The following is a 25,356-nucleotide window of genomic DNA, read 5'->3' on the forward strand; positions in this document are numbered from 1 at the left end:
TAAGACCTTTATATCTCAAGAGAAAACAGAGATTTTATATCGGTATCCTACATATTTCCCTTTAAAGGTGTAAGGGGTACAGTGATCAGCCCTGGTATCTCTCCTCTTTAAGCTCAGAAAAGCAAATAAGATCTGTCTCTCCAAGGGGCTGCTGGTGCCAGGAGCGCTCAGCAAGCATTGCACCACCCTTGCTCCTTCTCCTGCCAGTGCTTTCTAGAGACCGCCACGGCCAAGGGGCTTTAAAATAAAAATCTTGTAGCAGCCTGCTGAACTGTATTGATAGAAGCCTTGTAGGGGTAGTCCAGCCCGGGGAAAGTACTGGCAGCATCCGTTATTGTCCTTCATTTGTCACAGAAGCTGATGGGAAATCATTCAATTAAAAGGAGTGCAGCGGAATACACAAAATCTCAATATGAGTTTAGGAGAATGAGGGCAGCACATCAAAGGCATGCCAAAGCCCAGCTTTATGAAATGATTTTTTTTTTTTCATTTCCACTGATTTCCTAGGTGAAATTAGGTGACTGTCTGGCTAGCATAATGATGATAAGGCTGGGAAGCCATACATACTCAAATGACATACGTATAGTTTTAATAAAGGATGAGGGAGACTTGAGGGAGTGCATTAAATTGAGTAATAATTTATTATTTAGAGACCTCTACCCATTTACTCATTTTTTCTGGGAGAATTGGCTCTTCCTCCAAGGTGTAGGCCACTTTTAGAGAGGGGGGAGAAGGCAGAGGCTGGTGCCTCTGCCGCAGTAGCTAGCTGGCAAAACCAACTTCAGCGCCTGCCTGCAGCCGAGTGCCCCGGCTACCTATCCTGTTGTTGAGCTGCTCAATAAACATGCTGGGAGAGGGAGAGGGGGAGATTTGACGGGGCCTTGCATGTCCTATAGGAATGCACTGCAATTATTTCCAATCACAATTAACCTGATTAGAATAATGGACAGGAAGTGTCCCTCTGTAGCTAATGCAGTTTGGCATCAGCTGACTGAAATCCTTTGATAATTTCTGCACAGATGGCTGGGCTGAAAGCAGCACTTTTTTAATTATTATTTTCATGGTCTCTTGGTAGGCCAAAACCTCGACACCAACAACAGACCTCCCCATTAAGGCGGACGGCGCCAACGTCAACATCACAGCTGCCATTTATGACGAGATCCAACAGGAGATGAAAAGGGCCAAGGTATCTCAAGCTCTGTTTGCCAAAGTGGCTGCCAATAAAAGTCAGGTGAGTGGTAGAGGGGATTTCATTGTTGCGGGGCTTCTTGGGGTTTTGTTTTTAAAGCAAACTCTGGGCTTGGAACTGGACCCATCTCCTTCTCCCACCAATAAAAATACATCTGCTCCTACAATAATAATAACCTTCATCTCTGGGGAACCTGTCGTGTTTTTGGCTTTTGCCTGCTTAAGTGGTTTCCTTTTCCCTTTTAAAATAGGCTGAGGAAAGGATCAGCTCACAGCCAAGCTTTTTCTCCCCTTTTGTACAAACACGCATGTCTTTTCCCACTTGTGGTATATAACTTACACCTCTGCTAGTGGGACAAGGACCTTTCAAAATGATGGTATCCTTCTCATTTGGCAGGTAAAGAAATTGTTTTCTTAAGTGATTAACTGAAGGAAGGCAATGGGAAACCGCATATTAGGCAGGTGTTTCCTTTCTTTTGCATGTTGCATGTGATGCATACCATATTGCTATGTGAATAATTCACATCAGATCGAATCATTTTTACAAAAAGGCATGAGAGGGCACTGCAGTGAGTTCTCCTGGATTAATTTCGACCTTGGGTGTAAAAAATGCATGCGGGCAAACCTAGGTCGGGGTGAAATTCTTGAAGAGAATCCATTCATTTAAAAATTTCATCCAACTCTTTAAAAAAATATAATGCACCAGAAGGGATTTTGTGGAAAGGAGGACAGACAGAATTTTTGGTAGGAAGGGCAGCACATGGATTGGAGACTGCTGGAAGGAATCGTTTACTCAGTGAAAAGGGCTGCTTCTGATCCTGGATGAAATTACTCAGTTGTGCTAGGAGAGGGCATCAATATGCACACAAAAATGCACAAATGTGTCTGTGACAATGAGAGAGGAGGATAGAAGTATCTAAATGCATGCACTCAGCAAAATACATACTTTCCTTTCCTCTGTGCAGGGAAACAACATTGTAGTCATTAAAGTAGATGTAAAATAAAAGGTTGAAAGGCGTATAAACCAAGCATCAAAGGCTATCAAAGCACATGGGAGAGCCTTGTCCTTGTTACAGATATTTGCGCCCTGACACATGGAGGTCTGATTCATTTTTCCTTCCTCATTTAATCATTAATTTTCTTTGCCTTTTGCTTTCTCTTGTCAGGGTACAGGGGTTACAGTCCACAACCCCTCTACCCCCCAACAAAATCCCAGGCACAGTATGAAATACATAAAAGGAAAATACCATGGAACCCTCTTAAACTGTTAAATGCATAAAAATCTTATGTACCACATGGCAAAATATAATGAGAACTGGAGCTGTTAAACGAATAAAGCTGTTAAAAGCATAATGCCACTTGGCACAACTACTGTGCATTTAACGGTTTTCCACTGTGTAATAAATGACATATGTGGTAAACGTGCAGTAAATATAAAAACTGCACAATTGATTTTGCAAACGTGCCCCTTATTCTTTACTCCATGCAGATATCAAAGTTCCACCCAGAATCCGGACTGGACAGCTTTTAATAAGGAGTGTTTAACACGGACTGAATGCCAGCCTCTCTGAGGTTTGGCTTAAAATTGCCTGCAAGCTTCCTGTCATTATACCCAGAGGCTTCTTGAAATAGAGAGGGACTGAACAACCCAACAATAATTTGGGTGGCTCACCAGCTTCGGTCTGTGCCAGCTTGAGTGCGCTTCTCTGGCAGCATTGCACACCAGCACCAAAACAAAAATAAGCTCTGTAGTCTTTCACGTGGAAAAAGAACAGGGCACATTTTGAAAGCCAGATGCAAAAGGTTAAGAACAGGATCCACAAATGTTATTGTTTAAAGCGGAGTTACTGCACATAAAGGTTTTGTTTCTTCAGCAGCAGTGAATAAAGAAGTGTTTCTGAGGCTGATGTTTCTTTTGTTTCACAGCCCTGCCAAAGCAATACTGGCTCCCTGGGATGACCCAGCATTCGCCATGCTGAGATGTCATAGCACTCTGCTGGAGCATGAAAGTGGTTTATGGGGGCACTGGAAGGCAGGGACAGAGAAGCCGTAGCCAAGAACCAGAGCAGTATGGGGCCTCCCCCTGCCCCAAAGCCCACCTGCGTGCCTGCCCCCCCCCGGCCTGGCCTGGTGTGCCTGCGGTGTCCCACCGCTGGCTGGGGTGCCCTGTGGCCAGGAGGAATGCCGAAAGCAAGGACACAGTTACTTGTGCAGGGGAGAGCCACTGGTATGGTGGGATGGTCGGTGTGTTGTCTTAGGTCTAGCTTGCCTGAAAAACTAGCGCTGGGGCTTTCCCAGTGCTTTGTGCAGGCCAGTTGTGCCAGTCGTGGGCATTTCTGGTGAAGATGCTGCTGATTTCAGCAGCTGAGTTTACATGGTGGGAAGCGCTCATTGAAAACTGCCCATGTTTGCGGAAGAGAGAGTTTGAAAGAGGGGGAAAAAAGAGCTAGTCTGAGGGTTTGCTTGGACTCTCCGCCAAGGTTCGTTCACTTGCTGTTCTCCACAGGCCTGGCTTGCGTTGCGTTGGCTTCCTCTATTATTCCCTCACCCCAGACTACTGAGAGGCTTCCAGTTTGCTAACAAGGCATGTGTTATGTTGGGCACTGCTGTTCTGTCAACAGCAATCCACGGTGCTGTGAGATCTTCACAGTTTTAGCAGCCAGTGAATCTCCGACAGGGCTGTTTTGACATTTTATACACAGGGCTGTATGTCATGTACCCGAGAGAACATCCAGAGCCAATGGAGGCCTCATTTCGTCTTCTGTCTTCGTACAGGAAGAGTGGTACCCACTGAGAGCAGTTATTGCAAGCGGCATCATCTACTGGTGGAGTTAATTGACCTCTAATTTAACAAGTAGCCATCTTTATTCTTAAGTCATGGCAGAGTCTCAGTTCAGCAGCTAAAGGGAAGGGCAGCTGCTAGAAACAAAGGTTACAAATCACAGAACTCACAAGTCAACAGAAATGCAAGAACAGGCCCTCACAGAGGAACCAAGGTAGTACAGTGAGACTTCTTTAAGGGAATCCACCATCATAACGATCTCAAGCCAATTTTAGACATTGACTTATTCATCACTTATTTACCCTAGTATGCATTTTATTCCTTGCAACTTATATCTAGACATTTGTAGTCTTGTTTGTGAAGTGCTGTGCGTCCCTTTGTATTTTTGAAGGCAGCAGGAGCTGAGGGGCTCAGTGCCCTCCAAACACAGCCTCCAAAGCTGTCATCCTATTTTAGTTGCCAGCTGTTAGTGATGTACCCACTGGACAGCATGCTTCTCTGTGGATGCCGCCTGCTAGTGCCCTTTGTCCTTTAAATGGCTAAGCCTGGGGCCTGTATTATCACATTGGGAGTGTTTCTGAATGTGGCCGAAACACCAGGATTTGGTTTCCAATCTGCGCTTTGTGCTTCCCTGGTTATATTTGATTCACAAGGAGATGGGTTTCTGGTGCGCCATTTCGGAGATGTTTGGGTGGCCTGTGTGTCTCCAGAGCTGGGCAGTGGGACAGGCAGAGACTTTGACCTTGGGTTGTTTCAGGTTTGGACTGTTGGTCTTGAAAACTGGCTTCTACATCCAGTTCTGCAACTGCTCTACAGGGTGACTACAGGAAAACCATTTCCCCTGTGACCATGTGCCAGCGCTTCTGTAATACTGTGCAGCAGCATCACGCCTCTGATGTCTGCTAGTGAGGGTCCTAGCAGAGGCTGCGCTGTGCTCAGCAGACCGTTTTTTCTTAGTCCATGCGAAATGACTTTAGGAATATAGTTCTGTTCATAATAAACAGTCACTATCAAAATAATAGTGGGCTTAGCTGGCTGGAGCCTTTGTTGACAGTCTGAGGTAGGGCAAAGTTTGTATGAACATGGAGACCAAACTTCCCACATTTCTCCAAAGGCAAGAGACTCTCCTTAATCAGGCTGGGGCAGCACGGGGAGGCAGGGCACGTGCTGCTGGGGATCTGCCCCGGGCAGGGCAAATGGAAGGGTTTGACCTTCACCAGTCCGGTTAAAACAAAAAGTAAACCCTTGAAACTGAAATTCTTCCTCAAGGGACTGGAATTTGTTCCAGTTGCACCACAGTAAAGCAAGAGAGACCCCATGGAGCAACATTTGAAAAAACTTTAAGCTGGCAAAGCTCAGTCTCTGGTTTGTATCTTTGCCCTGTTTAAAAATGAACAAACAAAAAATAAACTTGACCGGGGGGTAGAGGCTAGGGGCAGAAAAGCCCTTCAGTTGAGGCCCTTCAGGTTAAGAGAAAGCCAGGGTTATGGGTAGAAATCACTACAACAGTTCCTTGTCTTTCCTCTGACTTTTTCTTTTCATGTTGAGATCCCTGCCTCATTGCCAGGATTGTCTGGGAGCCTGTTCTCTGGCCAAGGCGGGTGTTAGCCCCACAGTAGGAGGCCACGCTAGATGGGTCTCAGCACTGTGGCCACCTGCCCATGCCCTCACCTCCTGCCCATGCTCTGAGAACAAAATAGAGGTACTGCGAGAGGGATGAGCAGTGTCACTCTGGGGCAGGGTTAGCTCTAGAAACCCCTTATTTTGTCCTTCCCTCTCTTTCCTTCCCAACTTATATTCCCCTGTATTTATTTTATACGATGGGATGCCTTCTCTCTCCCTTTTTAGGTTATAATAGGTGTTTTCTGTGCCCTTAAACTAATTAGCTTCCAGTGATGATGAACAACAGCTAGAAAAAACAGCTGGTGGTGAAGATGCATAGTGTATATACTGTAAGCATATAGGGCACTTCTTACTGCTGTAGCATCTTGGTGCCTTTATGATGTTGTGAATCTCTACAGCTGGGGCTGTAGAGCTGTTTGTAGAGCTGTTGTGCTGGTATTTTGATGTTCGTGTTACGTATGGGGGAAATACAGAAACACATTTCTCTCCTTGACTGAACTTAAAATTTCTTTGAAGTACCTTTGGACATTAACTTCTTTTTTACAGAATTCTATATGCAGTCACAGTGTGACCCCCATCCAAGACAGCATGTGCAGCAGTGTGTTAGCCTCTCAGCAGCTGAGCGAAGCAGGGACAATTGTGGAGCTGGGGCTTTGCTCAGGAAGTCCTTGGCAGACCTGAGAGCTGATGGCAGGCTGCTTGCCCTAACCACAAGCCCACACTTCCTCTCCAGCGTGGGGAGAAGCTAGTTTGAACTTGGCACGCTGGAAATATCCTCAGTGCACGGCATCCTTCCCTCTGAGGCCAAGAGCTGTAAGCAGACTTGATGTTCCCATGAATCTAAGATACGTCAGGGCTCATGTAGCTCATTCGTTTTTTGGTATTGTTTCGTGTTTTATAAGGCTAGTGAGAAACTGGCCCTCATGAAAGTGCTTGGCATGTTGCCTTAAATTTTGGGGGGAGGAAAAGTACTGAGCGTTTCAGCAAATCCAGGCTATTGAGTGATTAACCTTGAACTGTATCAAAATGCTCCAAGTAAAGCTTCTCAGGTTCAGTCCCCCTCCCCCGGCCCTCATCAAGAATTCATTGAAGCCATGACAGAACTCTCCATTACAGTTAGTCTTTTATCCATTTCAGCTTTCTTGATTAGGTTATCTTGAATCATTAGGGGGTTTATTTATTTTAATAGACACTTATTGGATTCATGGAAAGAGAGTTTGGCGACTAAGGAACAAGAGCTGAATATTATCTGGCTCATTTCGCACTGCAGAGAGTCCCAAACTGAGTGGAGGGAAGAGAGGCTAAGGAAGTTTGTCCAGAGGACTCCTGTGATCCCATGTAGAAAGGGAGCTTTCTCTGTGGAACGCAGCATTTCTTTCCTAATCTTCCAAGACTTGCGTCGATCATTGCTGCTTTTTTTTTCCTTTTGTCACATATGTTGACATTTTCTGCACTGATGATGTGGGTGAGGAAATGGCCTTTTACATTTATTTTTGAGATTTATTCCTGAATCACTCTTACTAAAAACTCTTCATTTGCCTACTCATGCTTTCACTGGAGACCTTAGAAAATGTCAGCACAGAAAACTAGTTGTATTATTATTATTATTAATTGCAATGTAACTGCAGGGAAGCACAAGGTCAGTTTAGTTGCAGTTTTATCCAGGCTCGAAGTGCCTTGTGGTGCAGCCCGAGCAGACAGGCTGCCTGTGACTAAGTCACCGTGGACACCCAACTGCCACCTCCTGCGATGGCTTTCAGTAGAGATGCTGCTCGAAGCGTAAGCACTGGCCTGTAGCCCCAGCATAACTGAGCCTGAACTCTTCCCACATGCCTTCTTGTCCTTTAATCAGAAATTTGGTCCTTGGCTGACTGCAAAGTCAGCAGATCTGCAGGAAGCAGTTTTGGGGGTCAGGATATTCGTGCATACCTTCGTTGAGCGCTGGAAAACCTGACCGCATTGTAGCCTGGTACCTCTGGCTGCCGGAGCAGCCTCCCCTGCTCCAGGGTAAGTCTAGCAAAAGTGAAAGGGTCAAGCTGCTAAACAGGGCTCAGGGATCAGTGACAGAGAATATGGCTCGCGATTGCTGCACCACTAACTGTCCCTCAAGGGGGTTTGAGTGCGCCAAGGCTAATACTTTGGTGTAGTAAGCATGCTGTTTCTTTAACAGCATAAAAGCACAATGGGAATGGCTGGCTTCCTGCAGATTTTTGTTGTTGTTTGCTTAGCTATGTGGAAATGTATTTGATTAGGAGACAGAGAGAGAGGTTAAAAATAGGACATTAATATGATATTATTTGTTTTATCAAATAAAATGCTTAGAAAATGTTTAGCTTGTCTCATGAGAACAACAAAAATAGAGGCCAGCACTTCTCTGCAGCTCTCTTTAATGAGCTAAATTGGGCTGCATTCTCGATGCATCTAGAAGTTTTGGGGTGAAATGAAGGAAGTTCTGAGCAGGATTCCTTGTAACCACAAGCACTGGGTGTGCCTGACTGTAGAGCCAAAAAGCATCCTTTAATTGTGCTGTTTTTTCCTCCTCTTATTTTTAATGGAAGACATTCCCCATTTAAGAACCTTAGAAGCTGACATTAAGGGCCAGATTCTGCCACCCATATTGACACTGGCGCGTATCAAACTCTCCTGGTAACTCTGTGGCAGTCAAGGGGGCTGTTTGTGCAGTGGAGCGAGACTTGCGATGGGCAGAGGAGGCAGGATCAGAAACACAGCGTATCACAGATCTGGGGAAGGATGTGTTATTTGTTAGATTTTCAGAATACGCTCACAGAAGTTGGATTTACTTGTAATGCAGTGAACTCAGATGTTGTGGATGAGTGGGGGAAAAGGTGGTGAGATAGTGTCTCCTTCTTCACTTTTCCTTCTTCCTGCCGATAAATGTAGCTATAGAGGAAAATTCGCTGTGAATGGCTGTAGCTCCAAGAATTTCTGTATGTTAGCATTTCTTAAATGAAATAATTCTCCTGGAAAGCTCTGTGTAACATACACAGACCCAAAGAAATAAATAAAAGAAAATAAAAAAATTGCGACCAAAAAGCCCCAAGTTGAGATTTTTAACAGAAAAGGGAGATTTGCGTATTAATAATTCATGAGTTCTCATTGAACATGCACGAAGAAACGGTGCTATTCAATAGAGAATACTGTCATCTGTCACTGTTTTATTTGACATTTACACTTTTTTTTTTTTTTTTTTTTTTGCCTGGTACTGCAAAACTTTCTTGGATGGCGTGCTAAGATTATTTAAATAAATAATTTAAAAAATCCGATGCAGACTTTTCATCTGTGCATGGGGAAGGCCGTTACTTGCAATCATAAAGAATGTGTGAGTAAGCTGCAGCACTGTGTTTTCTCACGTATTAGCCGAAGCTATCACCTAATAAGCAGCCCCATAGATGGATAGATAGGGTCTTGAATGGATGGGTGAGAGAATGAATGCTTGAATAAATAAAGGGAAGGATAGGAAAAGAGCAATGGAAGGACAGATTTGATGCAGATAAGTGTACACATGCACACAGTGGGTACGCGTGTGTATGTGTGGGGGTGAGCAAATGATGGCTGTTGTGAAGAAAGCTGCCACAAATACATTGCCGTTGCTGATGCAAAAATAAATATTTATAAATGGCGTTGGGGGAGATCCAGTCCCGCACAACGTGAGAGAAGACAGGGCATTTAGCACAATGACAATTCAGAGTTAGGCGCACCTTGCAATTTCTTGCTAATATTAGGCTCATGAAAATCTTTCTGCTCTGTAGGTTAGTTATTATTTATAAAAATCACAGAACCAGCTGATACATTCATAAGCTAATTATTGTAGCAGCTGGGTACACATGGTGCAATATGTCTGAGGCTGTGAAGTATCACAGATTTCTTGGGGCCTGCTGTGGTGGGGGTGTGCTGTTGAAGGCTAGATCCCTTAATCTGATCAGCCAAGCAAATACTTTGTGGGGAAACTGGATTAATATCTCTCTAAATACCACGGATGTGCTTCACCTTCAGAACCAGGCTCCTTTAAACGTGCCATTAGCTTATCTCCTTTGGGGAATGGAGAAGTTCTCAGGTGTCCTCAGGATGGCGGGGTCTTTGCCTGGTGCCTCCCTTTGCCAGAAATTAATTTGGTTTGCTCATGTCTGCACACATGGTCACACTGCAGTCTAATCTTTTCCCTAATAGCTCCAAGGTCAGGACCTCGCATGTTGCCAGGCAAATTGAGCGCTATCCTTCTTAAAGACTAATGGCAGTGAGTGCCTAGTCCATAATGAGGCCTGTAGTGTTGCTCTAAGTGATTGTAATGAGTGCTGATTATAACGGGACAGATAAATCAAAACGCAGCAGTCGCCATTGGGCTAGCGGGTCCAACTTTGGGAAGGGGAGGTGGCCCTGCTGAGCCATCCCTGGGCTCTGCCAGAGCTGGGCACCGCACAGCACCCCACAGCCCTCGGGAGAGCCCCAGGAGCCGTCCGACCCCGGGCCTGCCCCGCGCGGCGCTCCGGCTCCGGCTCCGGCTCCACCAGGTGCAGGGTTTTGTGTGTATTTTCTGTGAAATGATTGGTCTTCGTGCTGCAGCATCCCTCGGGAGTTGTTAAACATACCTGCTTGAAACATTTGAAAGAGTTCAGTTGGAGACTTATTCAGATCACTGAAAACAGGGAGAAATTGGAGCTTATTTTTTCCACAGATGGTTTATTTTTCGTTTCAAAAATTATTTCCTTTGTATGGAGGAACCCCTGAGAAAACACTGTGGAGCTGGGAGATTTTCTTCCTGTCTTTTCTCTAAAAGAGAGAAAGTTTTGGGGGATTTCTGAGCAGAGGAAAGGGAAAGAGGAGAACTGAGGGCAAGGGATGTGGCCAAACCACATTAAAATGCAGACATCACCTGGCTGAGAGATTACCCAAATACCAGTCAAAATACTTCGAAAATGTAATACAGATTTTTTTTTTCCCCCCTAAGTAAATGATTAGGTATCTTGTTTTCATCCTTGCCCCCCCCCCCCAACCCTCCTAGTTTATTGCAAGAAAAGATCAGGTCTGCACAAATGTGGCCTCTCACTTGTAAAAACAAGGCAGTGTTGTGTTACAGATTAGTTTATAAATCCCTGGTGGCTTCACAGTTCAGTGCCTACAGCTGCTGCAGATGGGCCTGGGTTTTTGTCTCTTCGCTGTGCTGCAGCCGGCAGTTGAAGGAGAAAATGGAATGATCAGGTTATTAACATGTAGGCCGTGAGGAAGAGGCTGCACAATGAGAACAGCTGGTGTTGCTGTCTTGGCTGATGCAGCGGAGATAATCAAATCTTGCCTTTTTTGGGGGGGTGAAGGCAGAAGACACAGTGGAGAGTAAGACAAACAACGGCTTATGATATTGTATACGGGGTTTAGAGTGCACGGTAGAAGTTGTCAATGGCTTACAAGTTGTTACACAAAAAAGCAATACCAAAAAAACCCCACGTGGGCTGGTAATGAACCTGGCTGTTCAGCTTGCTCTAGTCGTTGTTCGGAAAAAGACAGTTTTGGCTACTTCTCCTACCAAACGTTTTTAACATTGATCAAGCTATCTTTTAGGTATTGCAAGGTGCCTGTCAAAATGGTGTCAAAATGCTGAGTTGTAGCTCGAAAATGATGGGTTATAAAGCTACTAGGTAAAATATTTTGACAGGAGTCAGTAAGGCGCGTTGACAGCATCCTCAGCATTATCTTCTCGTATGCTGTCATTTGCATCGCGTCTCCTTGTGCGCAGGCACGGGAGGGGAGTCGCTGTCCCCAGCCCCAAGCGGGGCCGACGGCTGTCAGGCAGGACGGGGCTGGCCGTGCCCCCCGGGGGGGTGCAGCAGCAGCCACCGTCCCTGGTTAAGCTGCAGGGGATGCCGGGCCACTGCCACACGTGCTCAACGCACACGGGGCCGTCCTCACCATAACAGCTGTTGCCGTTGTGCTCCCTGGTGCTCCCTGCTTTGTGTTTTGGAGTGGTTTCCTCTTCCTGGAGCGCTGGTGCTTTCCTCCAGGGGTCTGAGCTCTCAGCCCCTGTGGAGAGGTCCTACAGGATTTCATACAGCGGTAACTTTTCGAAGGCATTTCAAACTAACCTTAAAACAATGTAGCAGGAATAAAATCTACTATTGTTATGATCTGTAGTTGGGCTTAGAATTACCTCCACCTAGTATCTTGATCTCTCTAGTAGCTTCTGCAGGACCCTGTTTGCATCTTTCGTGCTAAATACTAGAGGATTCCCTTTCTGTGACATTGCATCTTCTAAGTGGCCATTTGATTATTTGAAGCTATGAATTTTAGTGGGGTTCAGAGCTGGGGGAGCCGATGCAACATAGAGACAGCAGATCAGAGGTCTTGATAGTATCTTCTAAACATTTTCATAGTGGTTGAATTTCTGGTCCTGCAGCTGCAACCCTTAGAATGAGGGCTGTTAGCAAGTCTCAGGGATTATGTCTCCTTTTCTCTTGCTTGGATGAAGAGATAAATGGGCTCTGAAACGGAAGTAGAGATGCCCCTTTATTTCAACTCTGGTTTTTTTCAAGAAAAATATTTATGACCGAGCATTTTAAACATGCTCGGGGGCAAGATGCTGTGCTTCCTGGTTCCTGTTAAGCACTGCTGGTTGTGTCTGTTTCTCCAACTTGCAGGAAATATAATATATCAAGGATTTGTTGAGACCAAAGGGCAGCTGAGGGTAGGGGGTGTTCTGTGTGAGATGCGACCGGCAACGCTTGCAGCACAGAGCTTTAAGTCTAGCTGACCTTCCACTCACATCTGGTTCCTCGGTGCTCAGTGAATTAACTGTGCTGACCCTACCATTGCAGGGCTGGCTGTGTGAGCTGCTTCGCTGGAAAGAAAACCCAAGTCCGGAAAACCGCACCCTTTGGGAGAACCTCTGCACCATTCGCCGCTTCCTGAACCTTCCACAGCATGAGAGGGATGTGATCTACGAGGAAGAGTCTAGACATCACCATAGCGAGCGTATGCAGCATGTTGTCCAACTCACTCCTGAGCCCGTGCAGGTCAGAGCGCTAACTTCCTTCTCAGGGTGTCTGCAGCGGGGAACAGCTGTCAGAGGTAGAGAGAAGCAATGGGTTCCAGGTTCCTTCTGCTTTGCAGGTTGACACACCCAGTTTTCATCTGTCTGTAGGGCCACATGGAAGCCACAGCTCTTAGGTTCAGAGTTCACTATGTGTATGTTGCAGCGTGTGTGTGAGTGTGTGCAGGTTTGTATTGGTGGTTGAAGAGAGGGGATGTGACAATCCACGCTACCAATAACAGCAAGGTCAGTAGCAGTGATATCATGGAGCTCCCTTGGTGTCAGTAGTTGTGTTGTGGCTGAAACACAATTTAGCTGTCCAAAGCTGCCGACATTTAGAGGAGTACGAATGTGTTCCTCAGCAATAGCAAGAAGTGTGCGGTTATTTAGGGAGCAGAACAGGAGTGGGGACTTGGTCACTCGCTTCTTCTCACAGAACCTGAGCACCCTGATACCTAGTCTCAAACGGTGGCCAATGGACAACTGCAGCCATACATGTGCTTTTGTTCGAAGGAGCCAGATAACACTTCAGGAAAAGTAGGAGGGTAGGAGAGGAAGTTTCTCCATGCATGGGTAACACAGGGGTTTTGAAGAGTGTAACATGGAGAAGTGGTTTTTATATATTCACTGAAAAAAGTACTTCTGAAATGACCATGGTGAGTATTTTGCAGAGAACAGGCCTTCATTTCACAGCCTCTTCAGGATTGTTTTGCTCCTCTGTACAGCCTTTGTGACTAGTATGAATTTTTGGTTTGTGCACCGTTGTTCTAACCTTGTCTCAGGTCTTAATAGAATGAGAAATAAATAGATGCAAATATGCGTAGGGAAAATGAAGTGAAAATACTACAACATTTTTCTTCTTTGCAGTTCCAGCTTCAGTCAGAAGAGAAAATCACCCTTATGTGTATTCCTAATAACTAGTGATGCATGTCACAAACCCAAACATCTGCTGATGATAAAGAGAGGCTCAGGAGATGTTTTTTCAGTCTAACAAAGCTGAGGTGACACCTTCCACAGCAGACCATCCTTTTGGATTGCCACTGGCGCTTGGTGCCATTCACCTGATCCCATTGCGTGACCGCTCTCAGAGTCGTCTGTCCTGCGTTTCTCTCTGATAATCTCACAGTTCCTCCTCCCACCTTTCCTCTACCCATTGTCGTTTGATGGCGGCTTGCACTGCTTGGCTACTCTTTCTGTGAACCTTGGCATTCAGCCTCTATTCTTTGTTGCTGCTCTTGTGCTGCTGCTGCTAGCACTGCTGCCAACTGTCTAGTCACCTTTTTCCAAAGGCAGGAGGTTTTTCTGTCTTGTAGTCCTGCCCCTTCTGAAACACGTTGGTCTCACCCAGATTAATTATTGCCTAGTTCAGTCTCCTTTGTCTCTTCTGCTACCGACTTCCTCCTTGCTTTCCATTCGGTCTTTGCCCGGAAGAAAAAATGCATTTCCTGGGGTTCGGATTCTCAGAGGTATAAAGTAGGGGAAGTGCTCTAAGTAATTAATGTTGCAACTTTTGTCTTCCATGTTCCCAAAAGTTTGTGGGATCTTGGAGGCAAGGAGCTACAAAAGGGTAAAGGGCTGAGCTAACATGTGGGAGGACACCTAGACCTGTGTAGATTTGAACATACTAACCCAGTTCTGGTGCCCACAGCAAGTAGGAATATCCTGTAAGGGACAGTTTGAAGAAAAAGTTTCCCTGAGCTCTTGTGGGTGACCCTGATGGTTAGCCTACTTTCCAAAGCCTGCTGCACATCACTTCTGTGTGTCATGCAGGTTGGCTCTTGTGAGTGACACGTTACACTGCGTTGGAATGCGATGCATTTGTATTTGTCAGCAAGTTACAAAGCCATGGATTAATTATTTATTACAGTCAAAATATGAAAAATGAAGAAAAATAAATGGAACCAGCTGGCAACTACATACAGCAAAACTCCGGAGACCCTGGTATACAGTTGATACAGTAGGCTTGTGTTTTGGGGGTGCTGCATTTTAAAGCTATGTTTGCCCATCCAAAAACCCCAGTAGGTTTCCGAGAGGCATGCAACCAGTGCAAGACACAGGAGGCTTGCTGTCCACCTGCTCCCTACTGTCAAAAGATACCCTGCACCAAGCAATTTTTGTGTAGTTTTTGGTCTCTGGGACTTGAATTGTTTCAAGCAGCAAGGTTTGTTTTTTGGCTTTGCTGCAAGGGTCACTATTAGGTAATGAGCCATGAAGAATCAATGACAGCAGCCAGAGACGTAAAGCTGAGGTCCTCACACTTGCAGTCATTGGAGATTTTGTGACACTTTACATAAGGGTAGGGGTCTTGGGCCCCGCTCCTGGCTGAACTCCAGGCCAAGTAATTACATTCTGCCTATCTGAAATTCCCTCTGTAGTGTCAAATGGGAAAGCAACTCTCATTTCCTTCTCAAAGTGGTGGCGGGTGCAGAATGTCTGCCATGGTGCCTGGCTGCATTTTAGCAGGGGGTGGAAACATCCAAGAGCTGCGGTCACCAACCTGCTTTGCTTTGCAGGCTTTGCTAGTGAAAAATGCACCAAAAGTTGAGCCCTTACCTGCAGCCTTGATGTCAAGATGACAGTCCTTTGAAGAAGTAGCAGTGCTGTGACTAACAGCAGGTGCAGTACTGTAACACCGAAGCAGGCAGGAGGCTCTTAGTTCTGCTTTCTCTCTCCAACCACCCCATCTTTCTCTCTGCTCTGATGGATTTGGCATGTGTACAGTAACTTGCGTCTGATGCTTGAGTCTTCTGCCTCTCCAGCTGTGAGACTGGGAGAGCCTGAAAACAGGCTGCCCCATGCTGCTGCCAGGGCTCCCTGCCACCACGGTCGAGCCTTCTCTGCGCTGGGGGTGCCCCTCCGACAGACTGAAGGACTTGGAAGAAACTCCTGGCTATCATCGCAAGAGGCACGACCAGGCAAAAGATAATGGATAGATAAAATTCAGCCTTTTCCCCAGTATGGCTTCTTGGAAATGGCAAAGATTTCATTGTGATGGGTTTTGTGTAGTTCACTTGCCGATTACAGGGTTGGGCACACCTTCATTGAGGGGATCACCCCAAGGCTGGGTTTGGTTTCTGTCCTCTTAACGGCAGGGTGTGTGCAGTGGGGCAGTTGTTGCAGTGCTGTAGAAGATCAGCTGGACAGAATTTAGCTCTTGATGTTTACAGGATTGCTGTTTCTTTTGTGGCAGGTTCCTGCCCTCTTTTCGGTATTACTAGCCTGTACCTCACTGTTTAGTTTTTTGTTCAGGGGTTTAAAAAGAAACATTATCTTTTTTTCCCTCTTCCATTAGATTTTTCCTGTCAGCCATATATTAATCCATTTAATCAAATATTTTCCTGTTTCTGAAATAAAAAATGTCTACAGTGGAAGCTCAGTGCACAAGAAATTCCTCCCTGCACGCTTGATTTATTTGTTATTGTGCTGAGGAATCATAAAATGTGAGCCCTGTGGAGCTCTGTGACATGGCTGTGTTCTCTGGCAGCATCGGGTGTGACCATATGGACATGCCGGAGCATGGGTTTTCTTTCACATGCTGGTTGCAGAGCATCCACGCTACACCTACATGTTGCTGTGCATGCAGGCTGAGCTCACCACAGCCAGTCACTTGGTTTTTAAAGAAATTCAGGTGTGCACTAAGTGACTCTTCCTCCCTCCTGTTCCGTGCAATGTGGTGTAATCACAAAGTGCTGCTGTGGGACTAAGGAGAAGACCTGTGAGTTTGTTGCTAGCTGGATACCACAAGAACATCACCTCTGATTTACAGAGTGCCTGAGCCACAGGTTGCTGAGGATGGGAGGGTATGCTGGAAAGCATTATTAGATTTTTGCCCTGTTCTCATCCTCTTCTACCACCATCACGTGCAGGATCCTGGCTGGACCTTTGATCTGGCCTGGCCTGGCTCTTCTGTAGAACTGTTGGACAGACTGCCTGCAAAGTAGTCACTTTGCAGCAAGCAGTCCTCACGCTTCCGTGTTTAGCCTCCTACTCTGCAGAGGTGAGGGTACCCTGTCTTACTTTCCATCCCTTGCTAAATCCCACCATTCCAGGGCTGTTCGCTGGCATTGGACCTTTCTGGAGTGTTAATGCTGAGAAGTGCCTACAGCCGCTTCCCGTTGCCAACCAGGGATTCGGTGTTTGTTACAGACATGCTGGGACACAGTAAATCTAATTTCTCTCCCTTCTCCCACTATTCGTCTGCTGTGTCCAAGGTGACTACTCCAGAGAATAACCATCTTGCCTGGCACTTTAATATAGTGCTAATTCATTGTTAATTGCTGGGGCAGAGAAACCTGACTCAGTTGGAAAAACGATGAATCAAGCTGTTGTCTCTGGAGTGTTGGGGTGGATAAGCTGATTCTCTGGAGTAATGAGCCACCACTGCAGCAAAGTACCTACTATTCAGAGAGCAGGGAAACCTCGCCTTTCATTTTCTACATAAGCTGACAGATAGATCTGCTGAAGCTGGTAGGTACATATTGATTTAAGAGCAGTCAGATGTTGACTTTAAAGAAACAGGAATGGTTTTCACATGCTTTCTGATACACTGTTACTTTTGTCACTTTTTAAAAATGACATCCCTCCGCCCTTTTTTTCTCAGAAGCATTGATTTAGACAAATCTGGCAATTTATAATAGTTCAGATCATAAATCATGGAGGAACATTAGTAAATAAAAGAAGGCATAGCAGAAAGCTGTAGGAAAGCTCTTTTGTATTGTGTGTTCACTGCAATCATAGTGGTCTCTCTTTAAATATGCGGAAAATAACATACCACAGAAGTAAATAAAATACTAATTTTGTAATTTTGTGAGGGATGGAAGGGAACAAATATTTTAGAAATGACAATGAAATACAAAACAGCAGAACATGGAGCCCTCGTAAAAATGGGTCAAGGCAAGTGGCGATGGCAATCCAATGAAACTAATTTTGTATTCTCTTTCTAGAAGTAATAAAGAGGGGAATGAACACCACAGTAGTACTTCCTAATGAAATATCTGATTCTAAACAACATCTTAGAGTTCATGGGTCACACAATGCATAGCATGCAGATGGAAAAAGCAGTGAGACTTAAAATTTCTTTTCTTAAAAAATAATATTAATTAATAATACTTAGGCAATCATAGATGATGAGTGAAGCAAAACTGTGCTATTCCATAGACGAACATGGTGCGCTTAATGATCTATAGGATGATGTGCACAGTGAGTTTTTGCCGTGTTTGTGTGGGTTGCAGCAGGGGATTTCGCATACTGGAAATCAGGACTGAGTTGTCTGGGAGAGTTGGACAAAAGCTACTTTCCCAAACCACGCTAGCTCTCTGACTTTGGTGCTTACTGTTTTATCTAGACAAATTTTTCTGTGGGGATGGTGTGCCCTGTGATTCATTCTTAATGGCTGCACCCTGATAGTTTTGCTTTTTGATCATTTCTTCTGCACCCAAAAGACAGACCGTAGATGGCTGCCCACTGCTTTTTGATTCCCCCAGCTTCTTATTCTGTGGCTGGATGTGATGTCTGCTCAGACAGGGGTGGTCAAGACTGGTGAGACAACTTGTACTCAACAAGCCCAGATGGACTTTTAGAGATATTTGTTTTATTCATTCCACTCAGAAAGCTCAGAGCTTTGGTTTGGGTGGGTTGCAGCTGGAGTATTTATTTTGTCTTTGGTCTAGAACTGCAGGGGGAAATGCATGTCAGAACGAGATCTGTGAATTTTGTGAGTGGAGAATATCTGTATTCCTCAGTTGTTAGATTATCTGGAGTTCCATTCTCTCTCTCTTATCAAAATTAGACGATAACAGTTAATTTCACTACCTTCTTTCAATCTAAACCATTCAAAAACCACTGGAAAAAATATCAAGCTATGGTAACTTCTACTTCTGCACAGTTTTAAAGCTGAAGGCAATATATATTGCAAATGCCACTTACTCTGCATTTATCTCTGTCATGTATGTGTCTGCTTTTGGGTGGGGATAAGGGACTCTCTTTCTCTGAAGAAAGCAGTACATGCAAAACTCTCAGAGGGCTTCCACCTCTGAACTGCTTTCTCATACTGCTCCAGTACCCGTGCCAGGCAGCCAGACACGCTGCGTTTTGGAACAAAAGCTGTGGCTGTGTGCTCTGGTTTTTCATCTTTTTGTTGCGCACCATTTCCCTGACAGGCCACAGTACCTCAGGAGCCTTGCACAGGATTTGACAAAGGCAACAGGAGCACTTATCAGGCAACGAACCCCTTACATTTGACTCTGAGGTGTCCGATAGAGCTTCTTGTGATTGATAGTTACCACAATTGCAGTGGAAAGCCGTTGAGTTTTGACTGCTATAGCCAAACATGAGCCAGCAGTGTGCCCAGGTGGCCAAGAAGGCCAACAGCATCCTGGCTTGTATCAGGAATAGTGTGGCCAGCAGGAGCAGGGAGGTGATTGTTCCCCTGTACTCGGCGCTGGTGAGGCAGCACCTGGAATACTGTGTCCAGTTTTGGGCCCCTCACTACAAGAAAGACATTGAGGTGCTGAAGCATGTTCAGAGGAGGGCAACAAAGCTGGTGAAGGGTCTGGAGCACAGGCCTTATGAGGGGCGGCTGAGGGAACTGGGGTTGTTTAGCCTGGAGAAGAGGAGGCTGAGGGGAGACCTTATCACTCTCTACAACTACCTGAAAGGAGGTTGTAGTGAGGTGGGTGTTGGGCTCTTCTCCCTAGTAGTTAACAATAGGACGAGAGGAAATGGGCTTAAGCTGCACCAGGGGAGGTTTAGGTTGGAAATTAGGAGAAATTTCTTTACGGAAGGGGTGGTCAAGCATTGGAACAGGCTGCCCAGAGAGGTGGTGGAGTCACCATCCCTGGAAGTGTTCAAAAAACAGGTAGATGTGGCACTTGGGGACTTGGTTTAGTCTAGTCTACCCTTGATTGGTTTAGAGTGGACTTGGTAGTGTAGGTTAATGGTTGGACTGGATGATCTTAAAGGTATTTTCCAACCTAAACGATTCTATGATTCTATGAAACCTGCCTACTGCTCCTAGTGTGGATATCTAATGTGGCTGAAAAGTGCTCCTGATTTTTATTAACTTTAAGCTTGTGATTCCCCTTGAAATTATAATGAGGAATGTACTTGCAATTAAAGCAAAACTGCTTCTGTTCTGAAATTAGTTTAGGTTTAGTACTATTCCATTTAACCCTAGAAATGGGAGATCAAGTAAAGTGAATAGTTGGGGTTTTTTTCTGAGGTGGCACTCTGAAGTGAGGGAGCCCTGAGAGCACAGCTGGTGTTTTTCTTCACCAGCTTCTTACAACGAAGATGACTGTGAGGGTACTGACACCGCGGCAGAGGTAAAGGCTGTCCCTGGGGCTGAGGACACGTGCACCATCGTGCAGGACGTGCTGCCCCGTTCGAGGCAGAGGCAGTTCTGCCCAAACAGCCGCTTGTGCGAGGCTGCCCCAGAGCAGCTCTGCTCAGGCTGCCCAGCTCCTGCTGGGGGTTGCTCCAGGCAGAAACTCCGCTTAAAATCTGAATGTGCAGATTTAGCACTGCGGAGACTTGGCAATAATCGGCAGGGTGGTGGCTTGTGTTGATGTTGCTCTGACAGGTCATCTTTTTAGCAAATGACATCACTGCAGCTCTGGCCCCTGTCGTCTCACTCTTTTGCCTTTCACACACAATTTGACCAGATTTAGCCCTCATTTCTTCCAGTCCTGGCCATCTCGTAAATGCTAAGCTGCCAGCATTGTAAGGAGTCATAGTAGGTTGAGGATGAGCAAACATCTAGAGTGAGATTACTAAATAAAGCTCTTTAAATTCACATAACCTTTGAATCTTGCCGGCTGGCAGCAGGCAAATCTTGAAGGCTGAAAAGCCACTAGATGAGCCTCTGTTCCACTTAGGTTGGAAAATTTTTGCAGTTAAAAATATTGCTCTTTTTAATTTCATTTTAATGCTCTCCAAAGACTCCCTGTCCCTCACACTTGTACATAAATGATAATACCAGGCTTTAGAGATGTGTAAATGTTTATAGGCTACTGGCTGTATGCAACATTCTATTCTCGGGCTCCTTACAGAAATCTTAGGATAAAGTTAGAGCCCTGGATCATTGCAGCTGGCCTTTCTGTGCAGATAGACAATTGTAGAAATTACATGGGGAGGGAAACAAGATTGTATTGTGCTACCAGAGCACATTGCACTGCTTGTCCCCCAGAGATCTCTGAGAGTGAGCGAGATGCTCTTCCTCCCTTGTTGCACAGCACCCCCCAAGGAAATTGTGCAGCTTCTGGGCAGTGCTGGGAGTTAGGCTGTGACAGAGCAGGACATAGATGCTCCATCTCCTTGCCCCGGGCCGGTGTTTTTTGAAATTCATTGGTGTGGACTTTTCTTTTTACTTTTTTTATTTTTTTCCCCTTTTTTTTCCTGAATGGTTGGAAATACCCAGAGACTATTATGTGCAGGGATATGGTTTTTTCGGGGTTAGTATGTGGTGTATGTTGTTCCATGTTTGTATGGACTTCTACAGGAATTGCAGATTGAAATGGGAAATGTTTTTGTGTGTATGCACTATTCTCACACATCAAGTATCCAGAAGTACAGTAGCACATATTTTTTCTCACAGTCATCTATGCTTACAGTGTTTCAAAGAATATTCCAAAATATCTTGGCACAGACAAAGCGAAGCTGTTTGCAAGATCCCTAGCTGTGGAACAACAAAGGCTACATTCTCAACACACATCACACATGACTTTAATAAAAGTCTTAAAAAAAAATCAGATAATGTATTTAGAAAATTGAACTTCACCATGTATGATGCTACTCACATTGTGAAAGGAAGTAGGTATCCCCTTGTGCCTCCTTTCCAATGTCTTTTCCCCCAGTTCTACTCACTTCATCATGTTTCAAATTAGAAGGTAAGAATCTTATATTTAAGTACAAATAAATAGATTTTAAAACCAGTAATTTGGGACTAACTCGCATCGTGGTGCCTAACTTAAAAGGCATTTGGTGTTCAGAAACCAAGGCATACAAGGACCTATAAGGTGCCTCTGGTGGAGCATTGAGAAGTTTGAAACTTCTAAAATCATTATTAATGTCTTACCATTACATATGGCAAAAAGGATGTGGTAAATCACAGAACATATCCTGGATATTACAGACCCAGCCGTCTCATTAACTTTGTGTCAAAAAACATTCCTCAGTTTCCAGTTTGGATTAATTTAGTTTTATGCTTTTTGTACCATCATAGTACAAAATAATGTTGACACCCTTGAATTTTCTAGTTGCTTTTTCTCAAATTTATGGTTTGGATCTCTACAGTGTGCTCTTGTTAGGCCATACCCATTTGGTGTGCTGCACTTGAATCCAAGGCACATGGGCAGGGAGGATCGTGAAGAGCCTCCTCCCTCCCTGCCACAGGTCCCATCACATGGATGTTGAGGAAGGCGAGCACATTCTGCAGAAAGGATTAATGCAGACCCATGGTTGTTAGGGGCTTTTAGGAAAGTTGTGTGGCTAAGTCTCTTGGTTAGGTCTGGAAAACCTTGGTCTTCACAATCTTGCTTGCAAAAAACTTGGCAACCTAGATTTCTTTTTACTTCTTGGGTTCTGGTAATTTTTAGATTTGAAACATGCAGAGTATCACAGAAGTCCCTTGTGCTACCACAGGATACAACAAGGAGTTGTATCCTGCCCATGAGAAGTAAGAGCTGGCTCCTCTTTCTGTGCTGTGTTGAGGGAGGCTGCAACTGCAAATCCATCCAGTTGTAGGAGAAAGAAGGTGACACACTAAAATTCCAGGACTCAACAGGCCCCATAAAAAGATCTGTCTGGACAGCACTTCACTAGTTAAGTGCTAAGTTATTATTATTATTTATTATTTATTTCCTCTTCTATTTTTCCTCTTACTGAACAAGCAGGAAATATCTTTGTTCTTTCATTTTAGAAGTGAAATAAATGTATTCCCTGCAGCATTTGAAATTTTAATAATCCATAATAAATAAAATCATATCTAATAACATAACTGCTTTCAATTGGCAATGCGATCTCCTAGATGCATTGCAATGGCAGAAACATAAATAGTTGCAGCCTCTGAAAGCCTACTTCCTATTTGCTAAATATACTTGGCTTGCTTTAAATTCCTTTGTGTGCAGTCATTAATACAATCCTCTTTGACAGCATTTAATTAAAGTGCTTTTCTCTATTAAATTCATTAAAACTTTTTTTTTACATACAACTGTTTCCCAGACACTGAATGTTAAGGACCTGTAGGCCTCTCTTTAAATAACTTCTCTCTCCTTGTTGTAAATTGTTAATTAAATTTAACTTAGACTGTTTAAAGATGGCTTGGAAAAGAAAGCCAGATTTCAGGATATGGTCTCAATCATGTCTGATTTTTTTTTTAACACAATTTTTTCCATGTAGTTATAGACTGCGTGTTATATTGTTTATGAATGTTGCTGTACTTTCAGCTGGAACCAAGCAAAGAAATACCCTAAAAAGCTCATTTCCATCTCACTTCAAAAATTTCCATCTTTTTAGTGCACTTTTTCTTAGCCTAAGAGTATTTGTATGGGGGAGTAAGGAGGGAGGAGCTGTTTAGTATTAATAGATTATTGACAGTTTAATGTCTTGGCACCTAGACAGCCCATGAGGTATAATAAACAGGAAGCTGTCTGATGTGAGCGCAGTCAATAGCGTATTCAATCAGAACCTTTCAGTTAATTGCTGGTTGACCTCAGAGATTTCCTTTAAGTGAAACTGTCCTTCCCTCAGATCTCATCTGGGTTTCAGGGTTTAATTTGAGAATGCCCTTTCCATATGGTAGCTTGCGCATACATTCCTGGTCGGATTTTCGCTTTGCTCCCATGCACGGCATTGCAAGAGCCAGCATCTGCCCAGAGCTTTGCAAAACACGTAGACGTGCACTGCGTGTGTGCCACCCCTCCGAGGGCTGCAAGCGTGGATGGGGATGCGCCGGGTAGCCGGCCTGCCAGCGGGCACTGACACCGCAGTTAAAGAAGGCAGGGTTGTAAACTGATGTCAGGGGTATTTTCAAAGCAGCTGAGCTGTTTCCCAGTGTTTTGGGTAGAGTTAGGCACGGCTTTGGTGCCTGGGCAGGCACAACGGCATTAAGGAGACCTGACCCAGCCTCTGCAAACGAGATGAGCCGCAGCCCTTGGCAGGTGGGTCGGCCCCACTGCATTCAGCCCGCCCGCGGGCACAGATTCCCCTGCTCGTCTGCACAAGTGCAAACCAAGGCTTATTCGTATTTAGTTTCCCTAATTTCTGTACTTAGCCATCCTAATTTTTTCGGACTGCGTATCTTGATGAGATCTAGATAAGTTACAAAGGCAAGCAGGCAGGAAACCACACGGGCAGTCCCTGACCCTGACTAACTGGAAACCATCTGCTTATTTGGGAAGGGAACCTCCATGGAAATCTCTTCTAGCAAGTCTGCCGCGTTTGGGTTTTTCTTCCTTTCCCTCCAACTGTTGACTTTGAGCGTGTGTGTTTTCCTTAAGCGCGATCAGCTGCGGCAGCCCTCATTTGCACCAAATGGGTCTGGATTTCCCGATGGCGGTGAGTGCTGCCCTGTGAAGGAAATGCTTCTGTACCAGAGTGAGTTTAATTTACATTTCATTCAGTCGGGAGACTTCTTTTTGTCTCTAGACCTTGCAGTGATTGTGTCTTTTAGCCACTTATCATGCATTCAGACTGTGGTTTGCTGAAAGGAGTATTATTACTTTTAATCTCTAATTTTTCCCTCATTTTGCTTCATTTCTGTGGTTGTCTTTGTCCCTCTGCATCAAACAAACTGCTTATGCCTTTTTAATGGCCTGATTAGCACCGGGGAAGCATTGCTGACTTGGAGTAATGTTATTCCTGGTGTTCCCTTGTTTAAATGAGATCAGGAGTAAGAATGCTGCCTTGCTCTGTTTGGGATCCATTAAATTCCAGTCTGGAGCCCTGACTGAAGCAGATTGTAAATTTTTTGGGTTCATGCGTGTTGGAAAGGTGAGGGGGAGTAGTTTTGAGATGATGCCTCCTTTTCGGGAAGATTCAAGGATAAGAGGGGCTTGGAGTCATTCTTTCTGGAGAGAGTGGAACAAAACCATGGTGAGATGGAACAGAACCAAGGAAGAAATCCCAAGGTATATGTGTGCCCCTGGGGCCATCAGCTGCAACACGCATACGTTGCTCCCAGGTGTCTCTGACCAGAATATATTCGAAAGTACTTTCTGGTTTTATCAGACTTACTGGCCAAGCTGCTAATCAGTATTACATAGACCGAAGGACTCCCACATGCAATAAAAATCATAAGCTTTATTGGATTTTGAGATAGGAAAGTTTCACATCCAGCTCCTTTTATAAACTGCATTACATTTCATTCTTTCAGAGCTCCCATCAGTACAAACGTTTCTAAACACAGTGGTGAAGGAGGTAGATGGGTAGATGGCTATGAGCTTCTGTTCTTGGGTGGCACAGCGTAGAACTATAGAAGTGCTTGAGCTGAGTTTAAGGGGTTGCTGACATTTCTGAAATACTGAAAGAAAAAAATATGTTGGCGCTTTTTAAGTTATTATTTTCAGTTAAAATTAAAGAAAAAAAGGTTTGCAGCTGTTTAGAGCAACGTAATGCTTTAAAGGAAAATAGGAAGAATTGGAGGAGCAAAAGTTGTTCTGAATAAAACCAACCAGAATATGGTGTTTCATGAAAAATGCCTAAACAACTGCTTAAACTGTCAGAATAT

General features: G+C 44.7%; 1 protein-coding gene across 2 annotated transcripts in view; it reads left to right on the forward strand.

Moving 5' to 3' along the window:
- SATB2 (SATB homeobox 2) overlaps positions 1-25,356 on the forward strand; it is a 136,697-nt gene that overhangs the window by 100,573 nt on the left and 10,768 nt on the right. For both annotated transcript variants that reach the window (XM_075710914.1, XM_075710913.1), the window contains exons 9-10: positions 1,076-1,231; positions 12,418-12,615. In XM_075710914.1, the coding sequence (XP_075567029.1) occupies positions 1,076-1,231; positions 12,418-12,615 (354 nt within the window). The remainder of the gene's footprint in view (positions 1-1,075; positions 1,232-12,417; positions 12,616-25,356) is intronic.

Source organism: Pelecanus crispus, chromosome 5, assembly GCF_030463565.1.
Source record: "Pelecanus crispus isolate bPelCri1 chromosome 5, bPelCri1.pri, whole genome shotgun sequence".
Classification (NCBI taxonomy): domain Eukaryota; kingdom Metazoa; phylum Chordata; class Aves; order Pelecaniformes; family Pelecanidae; genus Pelecanus; species Pelecanus crispus.